Source organism: Channa argus, chromosome 23, assembly GCF_033026475.1.
Source record: "Channa argus isolate prfri chromosome 23, Channa argus male v1.0, whole genome shotgun sequence".
Classification (NCBI taxonomy): Eukaryota; Metazoa; Chordata; class Actinopteri; order Anabantiformes; family Channidae; genus Channa; species Channa argus.
In genome coordinates, this window is record NC_090219.1 from 2211570 (window position 1) to 2232514 (window position 20945).

Below are 20945 nucleotides of genomic sequence, written 5' to 3' on the forward strand. Positions count from 1 at the left end.
AACAATACCCCATAATGACAATGTGAAAGAACTTTGTTTGAAATCTTTGCAAATTTACTAAAAAATAAATAATGAAAAAAAACATGACAAACATGTACATAAGTATTCATGGCCTTTGCCATGACACTAAAAATTAAGCTCTGGTGCGTCCTGTTTCCACTGATCATCCTTGAGATGTTTCTACAACTTGATTGGAGTCCAGCTGTGGAAAATTCAGTTGACTGGACATGATTTGGAAAAGCATAGACCTGTTTATATAAGGTCCCACAGTTTACAGTGCATGTCAGAGCACAAACCAAGCCATAAAGTCCAAGGAATAGTCTGTAGACTTCAGAGACAGAATCGTAGTAAAGGTGTTATGGCTTTGAAGCTGCTCCACGTCGCCCTGGCGATCTTCACTATCTCTCGCCTCTTTTTGGATCTCCCTCCTTCTCCCTAATCATTTACCTGCTCCTCTCTGTCAGATCATCTTCCTGCCTTCCACGAGCGCTGTCTCTTCATGTTACCCGTTCACTGTTTCTGTATGTCTGTCTGTCCTCCCTTTTCCCTGGCCATCGGACCCAATTCTTTTCACTACAAGGAACTCCTGCTCTACCTGCTTTCAACTTTGCTGTAAGTGACATTTCCATCCCAGGTAATCTCTGTTTGTACTTAATCTCTGTTCTGTGGCTAGTTTTAAATTTTTTGTTGTTACTTTGTTGCCTCTGCTGTCCTTTGCCTAATATTTTCAGTCACCTTTCTTTCTCCTCATTTTCCCATCCTGCCACCTGTGCTTCTCATCTGTGCCCTGACTCTACTAGAGAGACATTCACTCTCCTGTCATCCCATAGGAACTGTCACTATATTATCTACACTAAGTTTCAAGTTATTACTCACCTTTTCTCTATCATAGATCTCCACTCCTCTTTCCGTATTTCCCCAGTCCCCCCTCCAGTGCATCCCTCTCCGTCCTGCTATCCTCACCTGTTCCATCTACCATACTATACAGTAAACAGTTTTTGTCTTCCTACTCCTTTGCTTTCCTGCGTTTTGCTGGGTTCCAATGTATCCCTTCAATAATCCTGATAAAAGGAGGCACAGATGTAGGGAAGGGTACAGAAAAGTTTCTGCAGCATTCAAGGTGCCAATGAGCACAGTGGCCTCCATCATCCGTACATGGAAAAAGTTTGGAACCACCAAGACTCTTCCTAGAGTGCGCCACCCAGCCAAACTGAGCGATCGAGAGGGAAGGGCATTAGTCAGGGGGATGACCAAGAACCCGATGGTCAATCTGAAAGAGCTCCAGCATTTCTCTGTGGAGAGAGGAGAACCTTCCAGAAGAACAACCATCTCTACAGCACTACATGAGTCAGGCCTGTATGATAGAGGGACCAGACGGAAACAACTCCTCAGTAAAAGGCACATGACAGCACCTCTGAAGGACTACACCATGAGAAACCAAATTCTCTGGTCTGAATGCCAAGTGTCATATCTGGATGAAACCAGGCACCGCTCACCACATGGCCAATACCATCCCTACAGTAAAGCTTGGTGGTGTCTAGTCAGGATCGAGGGAAAGCTAAATGCGGCAATGTAGAGACATCTTTGATGATAACATTCTCCAGAACACTCTGGACCTCAGACTGGGGCGATGGTTCATCTTTCAACAGGACAACGACCCTAAGTACAGAGCCAAAATAACAAAGGAGTGGCTATGGGACAACTCTGTGAATGTCCTTGAGTGGCGCAGCGAGAGCCCAGACTTGAACCCAATTCAACATCTATGGAGAGAAATGAAAATGGATGTGCAGTGATGCTCCCCATTCAACCTGATGGAGGTTGAGAGAAACTGGCCAAAAATCTGTGTGCCAAGCTTGTAGCATCATACTCAACAAGACTTGAGCCATGTAATGGCTGCTAAAGGTGCTTTAACAAAGTATTAAGCAAAGGCTGTGAGTAAAGGCTGTGAGTATATGTACGTGTATATGTAAGTGATTTTTTTTTTTTTAATTTGCAAATATTTCAAACAAACTTCTTTCACATTGTCATTATAGGGTGTTGTTTTGAGAATTTAGAGCAAAATAATGAATTTCATCTATTTTGGAATAAGGTTGTAACTTGTAAAATCTAAATTTCATAATTTAGCACTCATAGCTTGACAGTTAGCTTAGTCAGATAAACCTTTCATCAGTTTACTTCGGAAAAAGCATTGCTTGAGTTAGCATTATCTGCAGACTGCTAGCTAAATTAGGCTAATCTGCTAACATAATTAGCTAAGTTAACTCATGTTAAATGTCAAAGTAAACAAAAGAAACAATGTTATACCAGTTAAAGTTGGCCAGTTTTGTAGCCAGTCTCACGGCTACAAAATTTAGCTGATGCTATTTAATTTATTATATTTATTATCTCCACTGTTCAACTTACCACTATCTTGCTTTTTTTCTCCCGTTGTTCTATTTTAGCTCCCAGAATTATAACTCCTTTATTTTCTTTAGCTGGTTTCCTTTGTTGTATTAGTACTGTATTTTTACAATGAAACATGTGGTACTTGCAACAGAGTGAGAGTGGGGGCCCTCTTAGGGAGTTCTGCAACTGGTAGTATTTTTCAAAATCTGCACACAAATCAGTGCTGTACATAGTTTAACTTTTGTCGGCCCTTAGGGGTCCTCTACTGGGGTCCTCTTCTTGCCTGCTGGCACAGAGTGCCTCTGATATGAACAGGAGCATATGCATGTCTGCTGCAAGTTAGGATCCATAGGAGAAGAAATGAAAAGTATAAATTGGCTTTTAAAGAGTGCAGGGTGATGCAGCAAACTGTCTTTCAACTCAAACCATTTTTCTATGTGCTCACTGTTTATGCCGCTTTTTATTTCCCAAAGCATCATTGTGTGCCAGTCAGCCTGTCTGCACTGAATCTTATAGCTAAATTAAGTCTGAACAAACTTGTTGGCCCGACCAGTCAGCCCAGGGCAAATCCAACAGTGACAAATCACAGCGGAGCTAAGACACAGAAGATGAATGGACATTATAAGAGACTTAGAAAACAGATAGGAAAAAATGGTTGAGCTGAGGGAGAAGAATCAGACTGCAAAAGAAGAAGAAAAGAGAGGAAGAGATAGAATGGAATGTTAATTTGCTGATGGCTACAAGTATGAGGCAAAGATACATAAAAGACAGATGAAAGGCAAGAGTCATATTTTATGGCTGTGGAGAATTTTGAGGGTGTTATTGTTTATTTGAAGAACATACACAGAGCTCCATAAAATTTTTATCCTCTATTGCTATCTTCCCTGCAAGTTCTACACATTCCTCACTTGTTTAGGTCACTGGTTCTTCTCCCCCATGATCTTGGTTATAATCATTTCACAACAGCTCTGCACACACTGCACATGTGTGTGGATTCTTATTATGCTCTGAGAGCGGGTGTCTGTACCTCAGTGAGTGTGTTTAAGTAACCAGGTTACAATCTTCTTTCTTGGGAGCTGGTATCAAAAATCGGGGTAGGGTCCCCCAGCTATGTTTCTGTCTGAGAACGCCATTTTTTTTGCCACGTTCATACGTAGCCATGTTTATACGTAGCCTGAGTGAAAGAATGAATGAAAGAAGAGATCATTAATAGGGGGATGGCACCTCATTTTCAACGCTGTCTCCCTAAATTCCAACAGAAATGTAACTAACACAAAGTGCCTAATAGAAATCTAAATAAGTCACTTTCCCCAAGTTTTTAGGTTTAGACAGTTCCCCTTGTGGATCAGCTGTTAAGTTACCAGTCTCAATCTATTTCACACTTGCATTCACACCTATGTGCAATTTAGATTCACCAACCATGTTTTTGGACTGTGGGAGAAAACTGGGGAACCCGGAGGAAAACATTGCAATCATGGAGAGAACATGCAAACTCCACAAAGAAAGGCCACGGCCAGCAGGGGCTCGAACCAACAAGCTTTTACTGTGAGGCGGCAGCGCTAATAACTCCACCGCCATGCTGCCCCCCGGAACACGTATACAGAAATTCTTCTGTCTGACCATTTTCTAATTACATTTGAATTTACAATAATGGATCATACAGCAGTTAGGAAAAAATTCCACTACAGCAGATGCTTAAATGAAAAAGCATCTGCAAACAATTCTATTATAATTTCCTTCACCATATATCAATACAATGGAAAGTAGACACCTTAATGTTACTCCTGTCAAAGTTGATTATCTTGTTGACAATTCTGCAGCTTGACTACGTACAATACTTGATAGTGTTGCCCCTCTGAAAAAGAAGGCAGTAAACCAGTAGAGGCGATCTCCATGGTATAGTTCACAAACACGCAACTTAAAACAGGCAACACGAAAGTTAGAAAGGAAGTGGCGTTCCAGAAATTTAGAGGAATCTCATTTAGCCTGGAAAAACAGTTTAAAAATGTACAACAAAGTGCTCTGTGATTAATAAAAGAAAACAAGAACAACCGCCGGTTTCTGTTCAGCACTGTAGCCAGGCTGACTAAGAGCCATAGTTCTGTTGAGCCTACTATTCCCTTTACTCTGAGCAGTAATGACTTCATGACTTTCTTTATGAATACAATTTTAGCTATTAGAGAAATAATTCACCATATCCACCCCCAAATATTACAGATAGATCTTCATGTACAGTGCTAGAATCATCAGAGAGGCCCCAATCCCTATTAGACTGCTTTTCAACCATAGCTCTCTCTGAGCTAATTTCAATTATTACCTAGTCTAAACCAACAACCTGTCTGCTAGACACTATTCCAACTAAGCTGCTCAAGGAAGCTTTACCCTTACATAGATACGTACGTATTAGATACTCTGTCTTGACCCAGCTGTTTTAGCCAATTACAGACCAATATCTAATTTCCCCATTATTTCTAAAATCCATGAAAAAGTAGTTGCAAAACAATTATGTGACCACCTTTACAGGAATAATTTCAGTCAGGATTTAGAGTTCATCATAGTACAGAAACCGCACTGGTAAAAGTCACCAACGATCTTCTCATGGCCTCAGATAATGGGCTAGTCTCTATACTTGTTCTGTTAAATCTAGTGCTGCATTTGATACCATTAATCACAACATTTTATTACAGAGACTGGAACATGAAATTGAGTTTAAAGGAACTGCACTAGGTTGGTTTAAACCTTATCTATCTGATAGATTCCAATTTTTTCATGTTAATGATGAATCTTCCATGCACATGAAGGTTAGCTATGGTGCTCCACAAGGCTCTGTGTTAGGACCAATACTTTTTACTTTATATGTCTCCTTTAGGCAACATTATTAGAAAATACACAAAATTTTCATTTCTATGCTGATGATACGCAGCTATATGTCAGGATCTTGTTGCACTTCCTGTCCCTGGACTTTTATTTTGTGGCCCCTTCTCCTTACTTCCTGTCCCTGGTTCTGTTTACCCAGCTTTACCCTCGTTGTCCCTCATTGTTTGCACCTGTTCCCCCCTCTATTTAAGTTCAGTCTTCCCTTCACTCCCCTGCCAGATCCTCGTCATTGTTAACGTGGTCACTGCCATCGTGGTTCCTGTCTTCAGTGTCGTCGTTGTTATCGCTGTCATTGTCATCGTCATCGTCATCGTCATTACTCTCACCAACCCCACATCTGTATGTATGTTTCATGGACTCTTGTTTTCGGGACTCTTGTTACTTGGTCAGTTTCTCTGCCTGTTGCTCCCGGGTTTTGTGTTTTAGGTTTGCCTTTGTATTCTTATTTTGCTAATGCTTTTTGTTCAGTTTGTTTATGTCTGCCTCCCCTGAGTTCCCGTGTTAGTTTTTTTGTCTTCCCCCCCCCCCGCTCTGTTACCTTAGTCTGCGTGTTAATTTATTCCGTAGTGTTCCACACTGAGCCTGGTTCTGCTGGAGGTTTCTTTTGTTAAAAGGGAGTTTTTCCTCTCCAATGTTGCCTAGGGCTAGTAAATATCCATTGTAAAACAAGTTATTCTGTTGGATGTCTATAGTTTAATCAATTATTATTTTGCCGCCTTGTACCTCACTTGTAAGTCACTTTGGATAAAAGCATCTGCTAAATGACTAAATGTAAATGTAAATTATCGAGAGAATATTCGGTTTTGAAAGCAAAATAGCATATAATGCAACCGCAAGGGGGCAAAAGCCAGTGTCTTCTTGTGCCAGTCCAAAGTCTGGATTAATACAGAGGGTTGTTTCCGGAAGGGCTTCCGATGTAAAACACATGCCAAATCAAAAATGGGAATCGTGACAATGACTTCCATACTGGATCGGTCAGGGCACGGGTTAACAATGACCTATTGGGGTACCAGTGGAAATTGGACTTCTGTTGGTCGAAGTCGAATAAGGAGAGGAGGAAGGTCTGTTCGTAGGCAGAGAGAGAAGAGGAAAGCTAAGAATGTAGGACTGACAGTAGGGACCTTGATTGTCGGGACTTTGACAGGGAAGGCTAGAGAGGTAGGAAGGCTCGAAGCTTAGGAGCAGGGTTCAAGTTTTTCCACCATGGGTCAGATAGGAAGAGAAATGGAGTAGGAGTTATCCTGAAAGAGGAGTTTGTGAGGAATGTTCTAGAGGTGAAAAGAGTATCAGACAGGTTGATGAGCCTGAAGCTGGAAATTGAAGGGGTGATGTTCAATGTTGTGAGTGGTTATGCCCCACAGTTAGGATGTGAGTTAAAAGAGAAGGAGTAATTCTGGAGTGAGTTAGATAAGGTGATGCAGAGCATCCCCAGAGGTGAGAGAGTGGTGATTGGTGCCGATTTCAATGGGCATGTAGGTGAAGGGAACAGAGGTGATGAGAATGTGATGGGCAGGTTTGGTCTTCAGGACAGGAATGCAGAAGGACAGATGGTGGTAGACTTTGCAAAGAGGATGGAAATGGCTGTAGTAAACACTTTCTTCCAGAAGAGGTAGGAACATAGGGTGACATATAAGAGCGGAGGTAGAAGCACTCAGGTGGACTACATCAGGAGTGTGCCAGGAGTGCTTCTACCTCCGCTCTTATATGTCACCCTATGTTCCCTATGTTATATCACCCTATGTCACTCCTGACTACATCAGGAGTGTGCCAGGAGTGTGTAGACGTTGTAATCTGAAAGAGACCAGTGACTGTAAAGTATTGGTAGGGGGAGAGTATAGCCAGACAACACAGGATGGTGGTGTGTAAAATGACTCTGGCGGTGAGGAAGATTAAGAGGACTAAGGAAGAGCAGAGGACGAAGTGGTGGAAGTTGAAAAACGAAGAATGTTGTGTAGTTTTCAGGGAGGAGCTGAGACAGGCTCTGGGTGGTCAGGAAGTGCTCCCAGATGACTGGACCACTACAGCTAATGTGATCAGGGAGACAAGTAGGAGGGTACTTGGTGTGTCATCTGGAAAGAGGAAAGTGGTCAAGGAGAATTGGTGGTGGAACGAGGAAATTCAGTAGTGTATACAGAGAAAGAGGTTGGCTAAGAAGAACTGGGACACTGAAGAGAGTAGACAGGAGTACAGGGAGATGCATCGTAAGGTGAAGGTAGAGGTGGCAAAGGCCAAACAAAGAGCATATGAGGACTTGTATGCTAGGTTGGACACTAGGGGGGGAGGTGGATTTGTACAGGTTGAGATGGGAAAGATGTGAAGCAGATTAGGGTGATTAAAGATAAGGATGGAAATGTATTGACAGGTGCCAGGAGTGTGATGGGAAGATGGAAGGAGAACTTTGAAGAGTTGATGAATGAGGAAAATGAAAGGGAACAAAGAGTAGAAGAGGTGACTGGTGTGGAGCACAAAGTAGCAAAGATTAGTAAGAGTGAAGTGAGGAGGACGTTAAAGAGGAGGAAGAGTGGAAAGGCAGTTGGTCCTGATGACATACCTGTGGAGGTATGGAAGTGTCTAGAAGAGGTGACAGTAGGGTTTCTGACTAATTTGTTTAACAAGATCTTGGAGAGTGAGAGGATGCCCCCGGAATAGAGGAGTGTACTGGTGCCCATTTTTAAGAATGAGGGAAATGTGCAGAGCTGTGGCAACTACAGAGGAATAAAGCTGACTAGCCACACAATGAAGATGTGGGAAGGAGTAGTGGAAGCTAGGCTAAGGGCAGAGGTGAGCATTTGTGAGCAGCAATATTGTTTCATGCCTAGAAAGAGTACAACAGATGCAGTATTTGCTTTGAGGATGCTGATGGAGAAGTACAGAGAAGGTCATTGGGAGTTGCAGTGTGTCTTCGTAGATTTAGAGAAAGCATATGACAGGGTGCCAAGAGAGGAGCTGTGGTATTGTATGAGGAAGTATGGAGTGGCAGAGAAGTATGTTAGAGTGGTGCAGGACATGTATGAGAGTGATTTGTGATTTGTAGTAAGAGCAGGTGGAGGAAAATCTAGAGAGATGGAGGTCTGCTCTGGAAAACAGAGGAATAAAGCTTAGCTGCAGCAAGACAGAATACATGTGTGTCAATGAGAGGGACCCAGGTGGAACGGTGAGGGTACAGGGATAAGAGGTGAAGAAGGTGCAGGACTTTAAGTACTTAGGGTCAACGGTTCAGAGCAACGGAGAGTGTGGAGAAGAGGTGAAGAGGTGAGTGCAGGCAGGTTGAAACGGGTGGAGAAAAGTGTCAGGTGTGTTGTGTGATAAAAGAGTATCAGCGAGAATGAAAGGAAAGGTGTTCAAGACAGTCATGAGACCAGCGATGTTGTTCGGCTTAGAGACAGTGGCACTGAAGAAAAGAAAGGAGGCAGAGATGGAGGTAGCAGAGCTTAAGATGTTGAGGTTCTCTTTGGGAGTGACGAGGATGGACAGGATCAGGAATGAGGACATCAGAGGGACAGCTCATGTTAGATGTTTCGGAGATAAAGTCAGAGGCCAGACTGAGGTGGTTTGGACATGTTCAGAGGAGAGACTATGAATATATAGGTAGAAAGATGCTGAGGGTGGAGCTGCCAGGCAGGAGGTCTAGAGGAAGACCAAAGAGGAGATTTATGGATAGGAGGAGGACAGTTAGTTGGTGTGAGAGAAGAAGATGCAGAGGACAGGGATAGATGGAGGCACATGATTCTCTGTGGCGACAAGGGAACAGCCAAAAGGAAATGAAGAAGAAGCAAAATGGCATATAGTAATAGTAAACAGTTGTTCTATTTGCAACTACACCAAGTTGTTACAACCCTCATTAGGTCAGACACAACCTTAGAAAGAGCATATTGTAGAATTAAGAAACAGTTTTAAAGAGTGTTCCAGAGTTTGCTGGTGTTTTCAATGGCTACGTGTAAAATACGGCCTCCAGAAGATATAAATCAGTGCCCAGAGCGGCAAGATGGCAGCAGGATGTCAGCTTTGATTCTTAGCTTAGAAAATGAATGAAGCCTAAGAGCACATAGAAAGCAAACAAATACAAGTAAGATAAATGAAAAAGAAATTGGATATTTTATATCTTATTAATCTGTGAAAAAAAGCATGACTACATAGTTCTACAACATAGGAATAACATAGAATTTGGGTATTTCATCATCTAAAGTTCAAATATCAATAAAATATTCAGAGAATACAGAAAATGTCTGTATAAAAGTTACGACCACCTGTTCTGAGTCCGAGCTCAGCTAAAAATTTGAAAGAATTTGATAAAGTAGATCTTAAACAGTTGAAATCCTATACCAAGAAAAAATGGAGAAGAAGTACCCGTCCTCAGTACCCAAACAAGTCTTGTTAAAGAAAGAGTGATGCAATGATTTATTTGTTTATTTATTTTTTTGGTGTGTGTTGTTTTAAGTTACATTTGTGGAGGGAGTGATGTACTATGGTCCTATACTGCAGTTTGGAGCTTTACATTACCTAATACTGCAAACTACAATAGATGCATAATCATACCAAGAGGGTTTTCTCCAAATATACAAAATACAAAAAATCTTGCTTCCTTATTTAGCGATCATAAGAACCCTTCCAGGTGCTTAAAGAAAATAATTTTGTTTGCCTAAGTATTAAACTGAATGAAATTGTTCCTCTGCTTCGTGGTGGCGTACAGATCAACCAGCAACCAAGAACACAACAGCTGACTGTGGTCTCCCCTTCGTGCTGTATCCTCTCCACACCATGTGGAGGGAAACAGTCTCTTTGAATCTTATCAAAACTGACACTTGTATTATTTAAACCAGATTTACTGCTGTTATCTTTTGGGCACATCTGGGCAGATGTTTAATTTATTATACATGCTGTAGCGTCCTTTGAGTTGAATGAAAATTTTTGTGTGTCCTAAACAATCCAGAATAAAGACTGTCCAGCTCATAGTTGCCTGGTTCAAAATAGTTGACCACATCCCACTTATTTCAAACCATGATCGGATTGACTTGGGCGACTGTCGGGCAGGAAGGTAGAGCGGTTGTCCACCAATCTCACAGTTGTTGGTTCAATCCCCGGCTCCTCCGGTCACATGTCGAAGTGTCCTTGAGCAAGACACTGAACCCCAACTTAGTTGCTCCTGGTGAATGTTGGCCAGCTGCATAGCAGCTCCCCCATCGGTGTATGAATGTGTGTGTGATTGTGAGTGTGAATGGGTAAATAAGAAGCAGTGTAAACCGCTTTGAGTGCCAATAGGTAGAAAAGCGCTATATAAGTGCAGACCATTTACTTGAACTCTCTGTGATAAAAGGTGAAGGAGATATCGCCAACCGGTTGATCAGTTTGTGCCTCAGTGTTCAAGTCCTTCCACCAAGCTGACAGTTATCATATTGGCAACACCCACAGCATGACACATGTTTCATTGCACTACGTACAATACTCGATAGTGTTGCCCCTCTAAAAAAGAAGGCAGTAAACCAGCAGAGGCGATCTCCATGGTATAGTTCACAAACACGCAACTTAAAACAGGAAAAACGAAAGTTAGAAAGGAAGTGGCGTTCCAGAAATTTAGAGGAATCTCATTTAGCCTGGAAAAACAGTTTAAAAATGTACAAAAAAGCTCTCAGTGATGCCAGAACAGCATATTATTCATCATTAATAGAAGAAAATAAGAACAACCCCCGGTTTCTGTTCAGCACTGTAGCCAGGCTGACTAAGAGCCATAGTTCTGTTGAGCCTACTATTCCCTTAACTTTGAGCAGCAATGACTTCATGAGCTTCTTTATGAATAAAATTGTAGCTATTAGAGAACGAATTCACCAGATCCTCCCCCCAAAAATTACAGATAGATCTTCATGTTCAACAGTGCTAGAGTCATCGATAAGGCCCCACTCCCTGTTAGACTGCTTTTTACCCATAGATCTCTCTGAGCTAACTTCAATTATTACCTCATCTAAACCAACAACCTGTCTGCTAGACCCTATTCCAACTAAGCTGCTCAAGGAAGCTTTACCCTTAATAGATACATTCTTATTAGATATCATCAATCTATCTTTAGAAACAGGCTATGTACCACAGGCCTATAAGGTAGCTGTAATTAAACCATTACTTAAAAAAACCCTGTCTTGACCCAGGTGTTTTAGCCAATTACAGACCAATATCTAATCTCCCCTTTATTTCTAAAATAATTGAAAAAGTAGTCACAAAACAATAATGTGATCACCTTCATAGGAATAATTTGTATGAAGACTTTCAGTCAGGATTTAGAGTTCATCATAGTACAGAAACAGCACTGGTAAAAGTCACCAACGATCTTCTCATGGCCTCAGATACTGGACTCATCTCTATACTTGTTCTGTTAGATCTTAGTGCTGCATTTGATACCATTGATCATAACATTTTATTACAGAGACTGGAACATGAAAATGGAATTACAGGAACTGCACTAGGTTGGTTTAAATCTTATCTATCTGATAGATTTCAATTTGTTCATGTTAATGATGAATCCTCCATGCACACAAAGGTTAGCTATGGAGTTCCACAAGGCTCTGTGTTAGGACCAATACTTTTTACTTTATATATGTCTCCTTTAGGCAACATTATTAGAAAACACTCCATAAATTTCCAATGTTATGCTGATGATACCCAGCTATATTTATCTATGGAACCAGATGAAAATAATCAGTTAATAAAGCTTCAAGCATGCCTACAAGACATCAAGGCCTGGATGTCCCACAATTTTTTACTTTTAAACTCAGACAAAACTGAAGTCATAGTATTTGGGCCCAAAAATCTCAGAGATATGATGTCCAACCATATTGTCACACTAGATGGCATAAGTCTGGCCTCCAGTACTACTGCAAGGAACCTTGGAGTTATTTTTGATCAGGATCTATCCTTTAACTCACATATAAAACAAATCTCTAGAACAGCCCTCTTCCACCTACGGAACATTGCCAAAATTAGGAGCATCCTGTCTCAAAGTGATGCCGAAAAACTGGTCCATGCATTTGTTACCTCTAGGTTGGACTACTGTAATTCCCTACTTTCAGGATGCCCCAGTAACTCCCTAAAGAGCCTGCAATTAATCCAAAATGCTGCAGCAAGAGTGCTGACTGGAACTAGCAAGAGAGATCATATTTCACCTTCACTAGCTTCTCTCCATTGGCTTCCCATTAAATGTAGAATAGAATTTAAAACCCTGCTTCTTACATATAAAGCTCTGAATGGTCAGGCTCCATCATATTTAGAAGACCTCATAGCACCATATCATCCCAGTAGACCACTTCGCTCTCAGAATGCAGGCCTACTTGTGGTTCCCAGAATTTCCAAAAGTAGAATGGGAGTTAGAGCCTTTAGCTATCAAGCTCCTCTCCTGTGGAACCAGCTCCCAGTTCAGATTCGGGAAGCAGACACTCTCTCTACTTTTAAGTCTAGGCTTAAAACCTTCCTTTTTAATAAAGCATATAGTTAGTTATAGTTATGCTGCCATAGGCTTAGACTGCTGGGGGACCCACCCCCCAATGCACTGAGCTCCTTTCCTCCTCTTGACCATCTCTCCTCTCCTCTCATCCAGCAATTGTCACCACTGTATGTCATTAACTCTGTGTGTTCTCTCCCGTAGTTGTCTTTGTCCTCCTCTGTCCCCCTCTCTCTGTCCCTTTCTGCAGGTGTCCCCCGGCTTTGAAGCTGTGTGTCTTCCAGCGTGCAGCTACTGGTCCTACCAATCTGCCCGATGTTTTGTTGTTGCTTTTTGTTGCTCTGTTCTTTTTTCTCTCCCCTTTCCACTCACCCCAACCGGTCGAGGCAGATGGCCGTCCACCCTGAGCCTGGTTCTGCTGGAGGTTTCTTCCGTTAAAGGGAGTTTTTCCTCTCCACTGTTGCCTATGGCTTGCTCCAGGGGGAGTGTGTGTGTGTGTGTGTGTGTGTGTGTGTGTGTGTGTGTGTGTGTTAACAAATACAAAGTAACGAAATGTTTTTACCTAATATTGTTAAGACCTTTAGTGAAGTGTGGAAATTTTGGTGCTTTTAAGTATGAAGGGCTTTTTGAGGGTTAAAGACATTTTTAGTGTTAAAGTTAAAAATGTGTTTCAATTAGTGTTAAGGTAGGGCATTTTAACTGTGATGGTTAGGGTAAGGGGCTAGGGAATGCATTATGTCAATAAGAATACTAACAACAATGTGTAAGTTACCCTCAGGGTCTAGCAGTCTCTCTATCCCAAGATGTTGTTCTGCCTTATTAAAGGCGTGCTCCAGTCTGTCAATTGCAGATGTCTTCTTCTCCACTGAGCTCCAATCAAAAAGCTCAGGTCTGTGGAGGGAAAAGAGAAATCAAAACAACTGGCTTTTTTGTAAGAGCACAGAGAGGAACAAAAATAGACATAATCACCATGGAGTGATGTATGCTCATTTTTACATCAAAGTCATATTTGAATAAAACTAAAACTAGTTTTATTCACATTCACAGTGCAATCAAATTGTCCGCGCTGCTCCATTGTTGTGTCACAAACTTGCAACTACAAAGCCTCAAGCAACAAAGCGCTTGGATAAGTATTGAAATGTTTTTAACAAAGGAAAAGAAGTCCAGTTGACATATTTCAACTTTCGGATAACCAAACTTGGATCACTGAGAATCTTCCTCAATTACAATTTACCCTAATTTTTTAAGTGAAAACATCCAGCAAGGACTTTTATAACATACAGTGCATCTAGAAAGAATTCACAATACCCCATAATGACAACATGAAGTTTGTTTAAATCAATCTTTAAATCAAATGTATTAAAAATAAATAAATTTAAAAAATCACACATATTCAGAACCTTTGCTTAATGCTTTGTTTAAAATCTTTAGAACCTCTTACAGCCTCACATCTGTTTGAGTATCACTACAAGCTTGTCTGACCTATTTTTGGGCAGTTTCTGCCATTCTTCTTTGCAGTATCTCTCAAGCTCCATCTGGTTGGATAGGGAGCGTTGGTGCACAGCTATTTTCATTTCTCTCCAGAGATGTTTAATGGGTTCAAGTCTGGGCTCTGGCTGCGCCACTCAAGGACATTCACAGAGTTGTCCCATAGCCACTCCTTTGTTGTCTTGGCTGTGTACTTAGGGTCGTTGTCCTGCTGAAAGATCGCTCCAGTGGTTGTTCTTCTGGAAGGTCCGGCCCACTCTAGGAGGAGTCCTGGTGGACAGGTGGGCTCCAATCAAGTTGTAGAAACATATCAAACATGATCAGTGAAAACAGGATCCACCAGAGCTCAATTGTGATGGCAAAGTCTGTGAATACTTATGTACATGTGGTTTTTTTTAATTTTAATAAATTTGGAAAGATTTCAAACAAACTGCTTTAATGTTCTCATTATGGGGTATTGTTTGTAGAATTTTGAAAAAGAAAATTAATTTGATCCATTTTGGAATAAGGCTGTAACATAACAAAATGTGGGAAAAGTTAAATATTGTGAATACTTTCTTTTCTTTTAGGTAATTTTTTTTAAAACTGTAAGATATTTATGACATTCGGTATTATAGTTAATTATTGCAATTATTAAAATAATTCATAAGAATAAAAGGGTTTCAATTCCATAAAAATTTAATATACACTACTTACAAAACAGAAATATCAGTATGGTGAACTTAATTTGACCTTCTCTAAACCTTTGAATGCACATGTCCAGCTGTTCAATGTTTCAGTACATACTGCATAACATGCTTTCCTCTAACAAAGGGATTAACCACAAAAAAACCATGATTCAAACATGATTCATTTATATCATGTCTGCTCCTTGAATCAACCACTAAATGTTATGGTTTAATGACAATTTGTATTTAAACAGTCCTCCCTCATCATGCTGGTCACATTTTGACCAGCATGCGACCAAGACAACACCTAACAGTGTAAAAGTTATTGTCTGAAAACATATATGAAAACAATAACAGCAATAACTTCCGTCTTTAGCACCCCTCAACATGGTTGTATCTTAGTAGAATACCTCACCAAAATGTGATGGCTGATGAGTGTATATAAAATATGTGACCAAGACAACTGCGCATCTTTGACACTATCCTGTCTATCCACTCCTCCTGTGTTCTTTCTATTTCTGTCTTTGCTAACACATGTGCGGGCACGCACACACGCACACACGCACACACACACACGCGCTACCTGTGGCTGTGGATGAGGGCATTGAAGGCCAATCCATCATTCCAGCTACTGGAGAAGTTAACCACGTTGACCTGAGGACAGAGATAATGGATATTAAAGGTTCTGCCTGTGAATGCAGTATGATACCCATTTTTAAAACACTGTTGCCCCAGTACTAACTACCACTTTTAGAGCTACTCATTTGTTTAACTACTCATTTCAGTCTCAAACTGCAAGTACACCCCAGGTCAGTATCACAATACTAGTAATATTTTTAATGTGTTCACCTTTAATTAAACAAAAATCAAATAGCTGGGTCAGCAAACTTTTAGTTTTGTTGATGGTTAGTAATAATATAAGTATTAAAAGTATCACTGTTTTTTGTAAAACAGTTAGCTAGAAAAACTGATACTGTACCAGCAAACCTAAATTTGAATGTAAAAACCTAACAGTTGTTAACTGTTGTAAATATCTTGGTATCAAAAGATATAGTTTTGTGCAAGGGACAAGACCAATGGTCAACCCTGGATGCATGTGATCTTTGGGCCCTCAGGCAGCACTGGATTAATAACAGGCATGATTCTCTACTGGAAGTTACCCCATGGGGTCAGGAACACTTCCAGAAATCTCTGCCTGTGAAAACAGTTTACCATGCAATCCACAAATATAAGTTAAAGCTGTATTGTGCAAAGAAGAAGCCACATGTGAACATGATCCACTGTGTTCTGTGAGCTCATTTAAAATGGTCTGAGGCAAAATGGAAAACTGTTCTGTGATCAGGTGAATACAATTTTTAAATTCTTTGTGTAAACAATGGACACCATGTCCTGTAGACTTAGGAGGAGAGGAACCACCCAGATTGTTATCAGCGTACAGTTTAAAAGCCTGCATCTCTGATCTTATGGGGTGCATTAGTGCCTATCGTGTGGCCAGCTTAGCTCAATTCAATTCAACTTTATTTATATATCGGCAATTGTGGGGTGACAGGAGAGGAGAAAGTGAAAAAAAGGGGAAAGTAGCTCAGTGCATCCGGGGTGGGTCCCCCAGAAATCTAAGCCTATAGCAGCATGACTATAACTAAAGTAGTCTAAAGGTTTCAAGCCTAGACTTAAAAGTAGACACATCTTACACAACTGGAAAAGCAATATTAATGATAAAAGGTTGATAGAGCAACAAATGCTCACAGTAAAAGCTGCTCAGTCAACCTGAGCTAGCTCTTAGTTGTGATGGTTTAGAGTGTATTATTATTTATTTGTCACCACTGCATGCAATTTAACTTTCTGTCTTCTCTCTCCCATAGTTGTGCTTCTCCCTCTCTGTCTCCCTCTGTGTCCCTTGCTACACAATGGTAACCATTGCCGTTATCCAACTTTTGTGAGATTTGTTGCTGCACTCAAATTCAAAATGAGCTAATATTTTCCATGAAATGGTAAAAATGTCTCAGTTTCAAGATCTGATATGTTGTTTATGGTTTATTATGAAAAAAATGGGTTGATAAGATTTGCAAATCATTGCATTCTTTATTTACTTATGTTTTACACATCATCACAACTTTTTTTGATATGCTCACGGTACCCTACTGGTGATGTAGGGTACCGCAAGATGAGATATTAGGATACAGTACTGTGGACTGATGACGAGGATGACACTTTGCAGCACCTGGTGGCTGAAAAGACAAACTGCTGGTTGGTTTTAATGAACCTTTTTCTGAATTAAACACACAACATTCCTTATGGAACATCACCAGTAGGGTACCGCGAGCATATCAAAAAACTTTCCCCAATTTCTACCTGGCTTGGACTAGCACTGCACAGCTGGGGATGGGAATGGGCTGTTGGGGGTTCAGTGTCTCTCCCAGAGACACTGTCTCTCTGTCTCTCCCAGAGACACTTGGACATATAGCTGGGACCAGGGATCAAACCACTGACCCTGTGGTCTATGGGGTCAGTGGGGTTACTTCTATGGACTACTGCCTTACCAACTGAACTACAGCCACCCTCAAAGTCCTGGGCTGCCAACTCTCTACACCTAATTTTTTTATTTATTTTTTGTCCTTTCGGCTTATCCTGTGAGTTCAGGGTCACCACAGCGGATCATTGTCCGCATGTTGATTTGGCACAGTTTTTATGCCAGACGCCCTTCCTGACGCAACCCTCCCCCAATTTCTACCGACTTGGACAGGCACTGCACAGCTGGGGAGGGGAATGAGCTATTGGGGGTTCAGTGTCTTGCCCAGGGACACTTCGACATATAGCCAGGGCCAGGGATTGACCCACTCACCGTGTGGTCCGTGGACAACTGCCTTTACCAACTGAGCTACAGCCACCCCCAACTCTCTACACCTAATACCTCCCCTTTATGGGCCCTGGTTACCTGCCAGATTATCTCCCTGTTCTTTGTGAATCAATTTACCTGTTTTTTCTTTGTGAGTTTAAATTTTTTCCCTCCCAGAGTTCTGTAAACTTCCGTCTTTTCTGTCTGACTTCTGGATCTCCCCGGAGCACTTCTGTTCTGCTATGCTCTGCCTGCCTACAAGCCATGAGTAAGTGACTGTATATTGTTTCTGGGGATTAAGTGAATTCTGAACTAATTTTTAGAGTAGGGTTTTTAGCAGGACTGAGGACTATTGTATTCTTCTTGTTTTGTTCCCCCAGACACTTTTAGTTGTTACTTTCTGTCTTGGTTCCTACTTTGAATTCAAGCTGTTACTTTGTGGTTGCCTTCGTTGTTATCTCTTCCCCTGGTTGTTTCAGCAGCGCATAATTCTCCTTTTTTCCCCATCCACCTGTGTTGGCTCCGTCTCCTCCCGGTGCGCTCGCTCCCCTTTTGAGCATCTCCCAACAACCAACTCCTCATTATCCACGCCATGGAGATGGTCTCACACCTAGGAGGTGTGAATTACTACTTCATTTAGATATGAATGAAAACCCCCAAACCGCTGCAGACATCGGACTGGTTCTACTATTCTACTACTACAGAGCGATGTCAAGTCCACCACGCTTCTCTGTTTTGTTGCAAACACCTGACTATACAACAGAGAGTTACTAAAAGTAAAAATTCATTAAAAAATTATTTAACAATTTGACAATAAGCACTGTGTTAACAGGAATCAGCTGAGAATAGAAACCACCACCTAAACTGTGCTTGTTACAGCAGCTCCTGTTCGCAGCTGAGGAGACAATCGGTCTGTTCTCCTGTATGTACACAGCTAAACCACCACCATTATATTAAAAACCTTTACTTTCTTTCTCGCTGATACACTTTTATCACAAAACACGCCTGACCCTTTTTCCACCCGTTCCAACCTGCTTGCACTCGCCTCTTCACTTCTTTTCCACACTTTCTGTTGCTTTGAAGCGTTGACCCTAAGTACTTAAATTCCTGCACCTTCTTCACCTCTGCTTCCTGTGACCTCACGGTTCCACTTGGGTCCCTCTCAATCACACACATATATTCTGTGCTGCCACTAACCTTTATTCCTCTGCTTTCCAGAGCAGACCTCCACCTCTCTAGATTTTCCTCCACCTGCTCCCTGCTCTCACTACAGATCACAATGTCATCTGTAAACATCATAGTCCATGGAGATTCCAGTCTAACCTCATCTGTCAGCCTGTCCATCACCAGAGCAAAAAAAAGAAGGGGCTCAGAGACGATCCTTGACAAAAACCCACCTCCACCTCGAACTCCCATCACACCTACAGCACACCTCACCACAGTCTTACAGCTCTCATACATGTCCTGCACCACCCTAACATACCACTCCAGACTTCCTCATAAAATACCACAGCTCCTCTCTCCTCACCCAGTCATACGCTTTCTCTAAATCTATGAGGACGCAATGCAACTCCCTATGGCCTTCTCTGTATCCTCAAAGAAAATACAACATCTGTTGTACTATTTCTAGGCATGAAACCACATTGCTGCTCAAAAATGCTCACCTCTTCCACTACGCTCATCACCTTTATTCCTTTGTAGTTGCCACATCTCTGCATATCTCAATTGTTCTTAAAAATTGGCAGCTGTACACTTCTCTTCCACTCCTCATTCCTCATCAGGACCAACTGTCTTTCCCCTCTTAATCCTCTTCAAAATCCTTCTTACCTCACTCTTACTAATCTTTGCTACTTCCTGCTCCACACCAGTCACCTCTCCTACTCTTTGTTCCCTTTCACTTTCCTCATTCATCAACTTTACAAAGTACTCCTTCCATCTTTGCATCACACTGCTTGCACCTACCAATACTTTATAGTCACTGGTCTATTTCAGATTACAACGACAACACAAGATGTAGTGCTTCAGTGCTTCTACCTCCAATCTTATGTCACCCTATGTTCCTGCCTATTCTGGAAGTAAGTATTCACTACAGCCATTTCCATAGTTTTTGCAAAGTCTACCACCATCAGTTCTTCTGCCCGTCACATTCTCATTACCTCTGTTTCCTTTACTCTCTGCATCACTTCATCTAACTCAATCCAAAATTTGTCCTTCTCTTCTAACTCACTTCCTACCTGTGGGGCATAACCACTAACAACATTGAGCATCACGCCTTCCAATTTCCAGCTTCACCCTATCACCCTATCTATTGGACTGACAGTAGGGACTCCTTCTTCGACCAACAGTAGCCCAATTTCCACCAGCACCCTGTAGGTCAACTGCACCGTTGGTCGTCATTTTTAAAGTCTGTAAAGTCTGTAACTGTTGTTTTTCAGGGAAACAAATCGCACATGATCAGGCTAATTGTGCACTGTCATTAACATCTAAGGGACAGTTTCAACTGGTGGGTCTCTGAAAACGGGACATAGGCAGCAGCTGTTAAACCTCCACTGTCCTTTAAGGTGGGGGAAAAACACAAATACAGAAACTACTGTAACTATAGGCCTTTAAAGACATGCAGTAGAATTCTGACAGGCTGGTTTTTAACTAACAATGTCTGAAACAGGCTCATGATTCCACCCAGTCTCCTAAAATCTGTCTTCATGAACAAAATTTTATTCTCTCTCCCCCTGTTTCTGTAAACACATATTGTTCATATTATTCAGTCATATTATTCACCTGTTGTACCAGTAAACTATTTAAGGCGCAGTTTATCTTTTGTTTTCTCATCACATTTTTCTGGTTTAAAATAAATATAATGAGAGTAAAACAGTACTAACACAATTTGCATTATTTGTATATTTTTTTTTCCCTATGGGTCAGAAAATATTTCCTTTCCTCACTCAGTCTGATCTAGCTGAATATTTAGTGCATTATCAATCTGAACATCATTAGATTGATATGATCACATTAAAGGAGATACACCGCATACAAGCCAAAGTAAAGTACAGTCTCCAAAATCCCATATAATTACTGAATGCAGACATCATGTCTGAACAGTAAATATCTGAGAGATTGCTTGATAAAGTCAGATTAACTGGAACATATTTAGGTTCCTTTAAACTTTATGTTTGGGAAAAGTTTGCCGTTGTCATGCCTCTTGAATAATACTGAATATATCTTGTACTCTAGGACATTTTTGGTGTACAAATACATTACTCCTGGTACG

General features: G+C 41.2%; 1 protein-coding gene across 23 annotated transcripts in view; it reads right to left on the reverse strand.

Annotated features, from left to right (window-relative positions):
- The window catches only part of dmd (dystrophin), a 330473-nt gene that overhangs the window by 183652 nt on the left and 125876 nt on the right, over window positions 1-20945 (reverse strand). For all 23 annotated transcript variants that reach the window (XR_010912201.1, XR_010912203.1, XR_010912202.1 and 20 more), the window contains exons 7-8: window positions 15425-15495; window positions 13458-13576 (exon numbers count right to left, since the gene is read on the reverse strand). Coding sequence is in view for 20 of the 23 variants with exons in the window: in XM_067493119.1 (XP_067349220.1) it covers window positions 13458-13576; window positions 15425-15495 (190 nt within the window). In the remaining 3 variants the exon portion in view is untranslated. The remainder of the gene's footprint in view (window positions 1-13457; window positions 13577-15424; window positions 15496-20945) is intronic.